We start from the raw sequence: 10000 nt of genomic DNA, 5'->3' as shown, positions 1-10000 counted from the left end.
ACGGGTGTAGACTTAACCGTGAGATGCTGAATACACCGGGTGTAGACTCAACCGTGAGATGCTGAATACACCGGGTGTAGACTCAACCGTGAGATGCTGAATACAACGGGTGTAGACTTAACCGTGAGATGCTGAATACAACGGGTGTAGACTTAACCGTGAGATGCTGAATACAACGGGTGTAGACTTAACCGTGAGATGCTGAATACAACGGGTGTAGACTTAACCGTGAGATGCTGAATACAACGGGTGTTGACTTAACCGTGAGATGCTGAATACAACGGGTGTTGACTTAACCGTGAGATGCTGAATACAACGGGTGTAGACTCAACCGTGAGATGCTGAATACAACGGGTGTAGACTTAACCGTGAGATGCTGAATACAACGGGTGTAGACTTAACCGTGAGATGCTGAATACAACGGGTGTAGACTTAACCGTGAGATGCTGAATACAACGGGTGTAGACTTAACCGTGAGATGCTGAATACAACGGGTGTAGACTTAACCGTGAGATGCTGAATACAACGGGTGTAGACTTAACCGTGAGATGCTGAATACAACGGGTGTAGACTTAACCGTGAGATGCTGAATACAACGGGTGTAGACTTAACCGTGAGATGCTGAATACACCGGATGTAGACTCATGGTAACATGAGATGAATAAATAAACAAGAATGAAGCTATATACTTAATCAATGTGCAGATGCTTTGCTTTACGAGCCCTTCAACGATGCAGAGTTAAAACATTCGATAATAGAAAATAAAAACTAGTAACACGAGGGAATAAGGAAATGATTCTCTCTGCGTCACGATAGAGACAGACAATCCAGGTTACTGTTGTTGTTCCTCTTGTCTAAGCGCCCGGGGATTCCCACCGTGTATTCACAGTGACTCAGCGAGAATACACGGCCACATCGAGGAAGATGGGAGGTTATTAGTCTTTAGTTGCTGGGGTTTTTTTTTTTTTTTTTTAAACGAGAGAGAAGCTGTTCGGACATTTTCCAGTTGGGGTGTAGTAATGGTGGTATTTGTGTGACAGTTGAAAGACTAATGTTTGATTCGATTGTTAATTGTAACGTGTACAGTAACAGTGTTGCGATCTCGATAGGGGAACATGAGACAGATTTAAACATCTTCATGTCCACTTTGGAGAGGTTGTGTTCACTGCTGAAGGTTACAGAAGTAACTTCACACAAACCTTAGTCATGTTGATCTATATCTTGGAATCACACAACTTTATATAGTCATGTCGGTTCAAGCGTGATCATGTTTGTGGGAACTTCTGACTGGGAAAGCCCCCCCAGGGTGAAGGTAAGCTCACTTCTGACTGGGAAAGCCCCCAGGGTGAAGGTAAGCTCACCTCTGACTGGGAAAGCCCCCCCCAGGGTGAAGGTAAGCTCACCTCTGACTGGGAAAGCCCCCCCCAGGGTGAAGGTAAGCTCACCTCTGACTGGGAAAGCCCTCCCAGGGTGAAGGTAAGCTCACTTCTGACTGGGAAAGCCCTCCCAGGGTGAAGGTAAGCTCACCTCTGACTGGGAAAGCCCCCCAGGGTGAAGGTAAGCTCACTTCTGACTGGGAAAGCCCCCCAGGGTGAAGGTAAGCTCACTTCTGACTGGGAAAGCCCTCCCAGGGTGAAGGTAAGGTCACTTCTGACTGGGAAAGCCCCCCCCCCCCTCCCAGGGTGAAGGTAAGGTCACTTCTAGGGTTTTAGTTCCTAGTGACTGATCTGGTATGGCTACTGGGTTTAGGGTGTAGGGTTTATGGTGTAGGGTTTTAGTTCCTAGTGACTGATCTGGTATAGCTACTTGGTGTAGGGTGTAGGGTGTAGTGTTTATGGTGTAGGGTATAGGGTTTTGATTCCTAGTGACTGATCTGGTATGGCTACTGGGTGTAGGGTTTAGGGTGTAGGGTTTAGGGTGTAGGGTGACCTGGTAGTGACTGATCTGGTATGGCTACTAGGACGATGACAGCAGAGAGTTAAGACTCCCTGTGTGAGGCTACTAAGGTGTAGGGTTTAGGGTGTAGGGTGTAGGGTTTAGTTGTGTTCTAGGGGCTTCCCAGTGAGTCACTCAGCAGGATGGAAATATACAGTATCTCTATGTAACTACAGAGTCTTGTGAAAATAGTGTTCTGTTCTTTCAGTTGTCCTTGTGGAAACTGACTTGTAAACGTAACTGACCCGGTGCACTGCAATCTGAACCCCCGGACTTTAACTGCTACATATTGTACTGTCTACATAGTATCATCGTTCACTGAGTTCTGCCTCTCTTCATCACGGAGACTGAGGTCTTGAGAAAAACCTTCTGGTCGCTGCTATTTCAATTCACTGAGTTCTGCCTCTTCATCACGGAGACTGAGGTCTTCATCACGGAGACTGAGGTCTTCATCACGGAGACTGAGGTCTTCATCACGGAGACTGAGGTCTTCATCACGGAGACTGAGGTCTTCATCACGGAGACTGAGGTCTTCATCACGGAGACTGAGGTCTTCATCACGGAGGTCTTGAGAAGAACCTTCTGGTGCAGCGTTGTTATTTCACTGCATTGATGCTAATTTCACTGCATTGATGCTCATTTCACTGCATTGATGCTCATTTCACTGCATTGATGCTCATTTCACTGCATTGATGCTCATTTCACTGCATTGATGCTCATTTCACTGCATTGATGCTCATTTCACTGCATTGATGCTCATTTCACTGCATTGATGCTCATTTCACTGCATTGATGCTTATTTCACTGCATTGATGCTTATTTCACTGCATTGATGCTTATTTCACTGCATTGATGCTTATTTCACTGCATTGATGCTTATTTCACTGCATTGATGCTCATTTCACTGCATTGATGCTCATTTCACTGCATTGATGCTCATTTCACTGCATTGATGTTCATTTCACTGCATTGATGCTCATTTCACTGCATTGATGCTCATTTCACTGCATTGATGCTTATTTCACTGCATTGATGCTCATTTCACTGCATTGATGCTCATTTCACTGCATTGATGCTTATTTCACTGCATTGATGCTCATTTCACTGCATTGATGCTGATTTCACTGCATTGATGCTCATTTCACTGCATTGATGCTCATTTCACTGCATTGATGCTGATTTCACTGCATTGATGCTCATTTCACTGCATTGATGCTTATTTCACTGCATTGATGCTTATTTCACTGCATTGATGCTTATTTCACTGCATTGATGCTCATTTCACTGCATTGATGCTCATTTCACAGCATTGATGCTGATTTCACTGCATTGATGCTCATTTCACTGCATTGATGCTGATTTCACTGTATTGATGCTTATTTCACTGCATTGATGCTGATTTCACTGCATTGATGCTCATTTCACTGCATTGATGCTTATTTCACTGCATTGATGCTCATTTCACTGCATTGATGCTCATTTCACTGCATTGATGCTCATTTCACTGCATTGATGCTGATTTCACTGCATTGATGCTGATTTCACTGCATTGATGCTTATTTCACTGCATTGATGCTTATTTCACTGCATTGATGCTTATTTCACTGCATTGATGCTCATTTCACTGCATTGATGCTCATTTCACTGCATTGATGCTCATTTCACTGCATTGATGCTGATTTCACTGCATTGGTGCTTATTTCACTGCATTGATGCTGATTTCACTGCATACATATTGTTATAATTTATGTTTTATATTGTATACAGTTTCTATAGTGTCCCGTCCCCCGTTCCCCTCTCCTTGCAGCCGCAGCCCGTCTCTGTCCTCCAATCAAATTGGGGACAATAAAGCTAAACATAGTTACATGACTCTGTCCCCCCCCCCCATCCCTCTCTCTGCAGCGTGTCCCAACCCCCCTCTGACACGGCGTCTCCCTCCACCGGGTCGGTGATGACGTCCCGGGTGTTGATGAGGCAGGAGCTGATGCGCCAGCAGGCCAGGGACCAGGAGAGGAGAGAGGCCCAGCACCAGGTCTCCTCGGCCCAGCTACGCACCACCGACTCCTCCCCAGCCATCTCCATGGCCCCGGGGCATACCGGGGCCAGACCTCCCCCTGCTCAGGTCCCTGTGGAGGTCCTTAAGGTAGGTCATGCCCCAGCTGGAGCGCTCTGACCACTGTATTTTGGGGAGGAGTGCTCTTACTTGTGACAACAAATGCCCTATCTGCTTGTTTACAGTTCATTATAACCAGATCATAATGCCTTTTACCTGCGTTTGATGGTTGACTAATCTCACCATCTCTCTCTCCTGTAGGTTCAGACACACCTGGAGAACCCAACATGGTATCACATCCAGGCCTCCCAGAGACAGCAGGTTAAACACTACCTCTCCTCCACCCTGGGGAACAAACTGACCAATCAGACGCTGGGCGCCTCCCCATCGCCTCAGTCCGGCTCCGCCCCCTCTCTCCAGCCTGCAGCCAGTAGCAGCTCTCCCAGCAGCCCATTGGCTGTGCTCAGCCTGAGCTCCAACAAAGAGGAGGTACATCACCGTTTTAGAAACACAGAGATACAAAATTAATTCTGTTCTGTGGCCTCGACATCTCAACCCCTTTATAGGAAGTAGATGGGAGCTTGGGTTGAATTAGAATCCTGAAAAACCAGGGGGGAAAATGCCTGTGTAAATACCATGATGGGGGAAAATAATCACTTCTGTTCAGCCGCTTCAAACATCTCTACACCTAGGTTTCCGTCAGCTGCTGTTTCCTAAATATTAGGTCATCTACATTTTATGTAGATTTTATTGTAAGTGGCTCTGGCTATGCGTGTCTCCTAAATGATTAAAAAGTACACATTTTTATTGTACCAGTATTAGATGTTATTATGAGTTACCAGCAGTTTATTTGGGTGTTCCTCCATAGGTATTATACGCTGTCTTGGTCGTCCAGTTTTATATTCAACAAGAGCTCCCCTGTAATAAAACACATCGCATTCTGTTGTAGCCTCACTGTATGGTGGTCTGTCTGTCTGTTTGTCTGGGGCTGGTCTGTCTGTCTGTCTGGGGCTGGTCTGTCTGTCTGTCTGGGGCTGGTCTGTCTGTCTGTCTGGGGCTGGTCTGTCTGTTTGTCTGGGGCTGGTCTGTCTGTCTGTCTGTCTGTCTGTCTGTCTGTCTGTCTGTCTGTCTGGGGCTGGTCTGTCTGTCTGTCTGTCTGTCTGTCTGGGGCTGGTCTGTCTGTTTGTCTGTCTGGGGCTGGTCTGTCTCTGTCTGTCTGGGGCCGGTCTGTCTGTCTCTTTGACTGAGGCTGGTCTGTCTGTCTGACTGTCTGTCTGGGGCTGGTCTGTCTGTCTGACTGACTGACTGAGGCTGGTCTGTCTGTCTGACTGACTGGGGCTGTTCTGTCTGTCTGACTGACTGGGGCTGTTCTGTCTGTCTGACTGACTGGGGCTGTTCTGTCTGTCTGACTGACTGGGGCTGTTCTGTCTGTCTGACTGACTGGGGCTGTTCTGTCTGTCTGACTGACTGGGGCTGTTCTGTCTGTCTGTCTTACTGGGGCTGGTCTGTCTGTCTGTCTGACTGACTGACTGAGGCTGGTCTGTCTGTCTGACTGACTGGGGCTGGTCTGTCTGTCTGACTGACTGGGGCTGTTCTGTCTGTCTGACTGACTGGGGCTGTTCTGTCTGCCTGTCTGAGTGGGGCTGGTCTGTCTGTCTGTCTGAGTGGGGCTGGTCTGTCTGTCTGACTGGGGCTGGTCTGTCTGTCTGTCTGACTGACTGGGGCTGGTCTGTCTGTCTGACTGACTGGGGCTGGTCTGACTGACTGGGGCTGTTCTGTCTGTCTGTCTGAGTGGGGCTGGTCTGTCTGTCTGTCTGACTGACTGACTGGGGCTGGTCTGTCTGTCTGTCTGACTGGGGCTGGTCTGTCTGTCTGACTGGGGCTGGTCTGTCTGTCTGTCTGACTGGGGCTGGTCTGTCTGTCTGACTGGGGCTGGTCTGTCTGTCTGACTGACTGGGGCTGTTCTGTCTGACTGGGGCTGGTCTGTCTGTCTGACTGACTGGGGCTGGTCTGTCTGTCTGACTGGGGCTGGTCTGTCTGTCTGTCTGACTGGGGCTGTCTCCTGCACCTTGCTCTTTGTGTGTTTGGCACCACATCGTTCTGTTAAATACAACATCGGCCTGTCTAATAACCTCCGCACGCTTCACAATTCATACCGATACCACAGAGACTTAAATTAAAGGTATACTCCACAATTCATACCAATACCACAGAGACTTCAATTAAAGGTGTACTCCACAATTCATACCGATACCACAGAGACTTAAATTAAAGGTATACTCCACAATTCATACCAATACCACAGAGACTTCAATTAAAGGTGTACTCCACAATTCATACCAATACCACAGAGACTTCAATTAAAGGTGTACTCCACAATTCATACCAATACCACAGAGACTTCAATTAAAGGTGTACTCCACAATTCATACCAATACCACAGAGACTTCAATTAAAGGTGTACTCCACAATTCATACCAATACCACAGAGACTTCAATTAAAGGTGTACTCCACAATTCATACCGATACCACAGAGACTTCAGTTAAAGGTGTACTCCACAATTCATACCGATACCACAGAGACTTCAATTAAAGGTGTACTCCACAATTCATACCGATACCACAGAGACTTCAATTAAAGGTGTACTCCACAATTCATACCGATACCACAGAGACTTCAGTTAAAGGTGTACTCCACAATTCATACCGATACCACAGAGACTTCAGTTAAAGGTGTACTCCACAATTCATACCGATACCACAGAGACTTCAATTAAAGGTGTACTTCACAATTCATACCGATACCACAGAGACTTCAGTTAAAGGTGTACTCCACAATTCATACCGATACCACAGAGACTTCAATTAAAGGTGTACTTTACAATTCATACCGATACCACAGAGACTTCAGTTAAAGGTGTACTCCACAATTCATACCGATACCACAGAGACTAAAATTAAAGGTGTACTTCACAATTCATACCGATACCACAGAGACTTCAATTAAAGGTGTACTCCACAATTCATACCGATACCACAGAGACTTCAATTAAAGGTGTACTTCACTGCCTGTTGCTCTGTCAGTCTGTGTATTCGCTTCTGGAGAAAAACCTCATTAATTTGGCCTTGAGGGGATGAATAAAGTTTAATTGAAATGTAATTGAACTGCAAGTCAGTGTGTCGATAAAGCTCTTACTCAGACTTCTATGGCTCTAAAGGAGGGGTTGAAATAATCTGAAGAAGACATTTCATAATAAGAGTCTGAAGAAGACATTTCATAAGGAATTAAATAATCTGAAGAAGACATTTCATAATAAGAGTCTGAAGAAGACATTTCATAAGGAATTAAATAATCTGAAGAAGACATTTCATAATAAGAGTCTGAAGAAGACATTTCATAAGGAATTAAATAATCTGAAGAAGACATTTCATAAAAAGAGTGTGAAGAAACCATTTCACAGAAAGTGTAAAGAAGCCGTTTTCAAGGAAGTGCATGAGTCCATTTCATTGTGGCTTGCGAAGTGGTGCCTCATTCATAAAGTGCTGTGTGTGGAGTGTTTTCAGTGAGGTTTCCTATGAATGACTCACCCTGTCTAACGCGTTAGGGTGTATCTCTGGTATCTCTGGCCCGAGGTGCCGGGAGACAAGAGACCATACGTATCAAGCACCTCAGACTAGGAGCACTGATCTGGGATCAGATTTGACATTTTGCTGACCATGGAGGGAGGGTAGATTATTATTAGGTATTTTATGTCACCTTTATTTAACCAGGTAGGCCAGTTGAGATGACGGGGGGGGGGGTAGATGACGGGGGGTAGATGTGCATCACCTCTTCCTCTACTGACCCTAGAGCTGTTTGTATTTCAGATGGAAGATGTGATCGATGACATCATCAGTCTTGAATCCAGTCTCAACGATGAGTTCTTTACGTTGATCGACCCCGGCCTACAGGTGGCCAACACAGTATGTATTTAAACATTATCTAAACCTTATATACCCTGGCCTACAGGTGGCCAACACAGTATGTATTTAAACATTATCTAAACCTTATATACCCTGGCCTACACGGTAGGACAAGGACATATGACGATGTATTCCCTCCTGGGGATGAATGGATCTTCTGTAATCCTGCTCCTTCAAAATGAAACTAATGTATGTGGATTGATACCGCTGCCAGCTCTTCTCCGGAGGCGGTCACTGAAAGTTGACCTTTGCTCTTATTGGCTTATCAACACATTGTCTTTGTGTCTCAGTGAGTGTCCATGCTGCTTTGTGTTGTCGGAGATCATTGAGGTTTTTTTTTTTTTGGGGGGGCAGGGCAGTTAGATGTCAAGTCGGAGACAGTGGAATCGATCGATGAGGGTAAACAGAGTGTTCTGACACATTGCTCACAGTGGCCAGGACAGAGTGGTCAGTCAACCTGGGGCGGCAGGGGAGCCTAGTGGTTAGAGCGTTGGACTAGTAACCCCCCGAGCTGACAAGGTACAAATCTGTCGCTCTGCCCCTGAACAGGCAGTTAACCCATTGATCCCAGGCCGTCATTGAAAATAAGAATTTGTTCTTAACTGACTTGCCTAGTTAAATAAAGGTTAAAAAAAAAAAAATGTTTTTTTAACTGCATGGCGTTGGAGGATAGACGGAGAGAGAGAGAGAGAGGGGGAGAGAGAGAGAGAGAGAGGGGGAGAGAGAGAGAGAGAGGGGGGAGAGAGAGAGAGAGAGGGGAGAGAGAGAGAGAGAGAGAGAGAGAGAGAGAGAGAGAGAGAGAGAGAGAGAGGAGAGAGAGAGAGAGAGAGAGAGAGGGAGGGAGGAGAGAGGAGGGAGGGAGGGAGGGAGGGAGGGAGGGAGGGAGGGAGGGAGGGAGGGAGGGGGAGGGAGGGAGGGAGGGAGGGAGGGAGGGAGGGAGGGAGAGAGAGAGAGATGTTCCCCCTCCACTGAAGACATTTGTCCATTTCTCAACTGTTCGTGAGAGAGAAAGGAGAAGTGTCGGAGCGGTTTGGCAGGAGAAAGATGAGGATTTTGGTTGTTCTGCAGCATGATAACAAAAATAAATAAGATGATCGAGGTAAAATTGAATGTTCTTGTTCTGTGGAATCTGTATGAAATGAATTAGAATGGTTTGTGTTTTGAAGAGGTTAGATGAGATAAGATGTGGTTTTTGACTGGATTTTTCTTTTGGTTTCTCACTGAATTGATTTTGACATTGAAGCTTTCTACAGGCTTCTCTGGTAGACATGCTAACATGTTGTCTTACTGTATTCTGTTGTTAATGAAACTGATGTAGACATGCTAACATGTTGTCTTACTGTATTCTGTTGTTAATGAAACTGATGTAGACATGCTAACATGTTGTCTTACTGTATTCTGTTGTTAATGAAACTGATGTAGACATGCTAACATGCTTTCTTACTGTATTCTGTTGTTAATGAAACTGATGTAGACATGCTAACATGTTGTGTTACTGTATTCTGTTGTTAATGAAACTGATAGACATGCTAACATGCTTTCTTACTGTATTCTGTTGTTAATGAAACTGACGTAGACATGCTAACATGCTTTCTTACTGTATTCTGTTGTTAATGAAACTGATGTAGACATGCTAACATGTTGTGTTACTGTATTCTGTTGTTAATGAAACTGACGTAGACATGCTAACATGTTGTGTTACTGTATTCTGTTGTTAATGAAACTGATGTAGACATGCTAACATGTTGTCTTACTGTATTCTGTTGTTAATGAAACTGATGTAGACATGCTAACATGTTGTCTTACTGTATTCTGTTGTTAATGAAACTGATGTAGACATGCTAACATGCTTTCTTACTGTATTCTGTTGTTAATGAAACTGACGTAGACATGCTAACATGCTTTCTTACTGTACTCGGTGGCTCCTGTTATGAATATTAGATTGGTCATATTGACCGTTGAGAGATAATGTAATCAAATGGTGCACGCTCAGCATGGTGTTTGTTTTTAAAGGGACATTTCGCAGTTTTCAACTTCATGTTCATCGT

At 45.2% G+C, this 10000-nt stretch overlaps 1 protein-coding gene across 13 annotated transcripts in view; it reads left to right on the top strand.

Moving 5' to 3' along the window:
• Positions 1 to 10000, top strand: part of LOC118380754 (transcription factor E3-like) — a 46298-nt gene that overhangs the window by 14080 nt on the left and 22218 nt on the right. For all 13 annotated transcript variants that reach the window (XM_052481285.1, XM_052481284.1, XM_052481282.1 and 10 more), the window contains exons 3-5: positions 3838 to 4078; positions 4250 to 4477; positions 7857 to 7952. In XM_052481285.1, coding sequence (XP_052337245.1) covers positions 3838 to 4078; positions 4250 to 4477; positions 7857 to 7952 — 565 coding nt within the window. The remainder of the gene's footprint in view (positions 1 to 3837; positions 4079 to 4249; positions 4478 to 7856; positions 7953 to 10000) is intronic.

Source organism: Oncorhynchus keta, chromosome 27 (genome assembly GCF_023373465.1).
Source record: "Oncorhynchus keta strain PuntledgeMale-10-30-2019 chromosome 27, Oket_V2, whole genome shotgun sequence".
Taxonomy (NCBI): Eukaryota; Metazoa; Chordata; class Actinopteri; order Salmoniformes; family Salmonidae; genus Oncorhynchus; species Oncorhynchus keta.
Note: the sequence above shows the minus strand (reverse complement) of the source record. Positions and strands in the feature narration are given on the sequence as shown.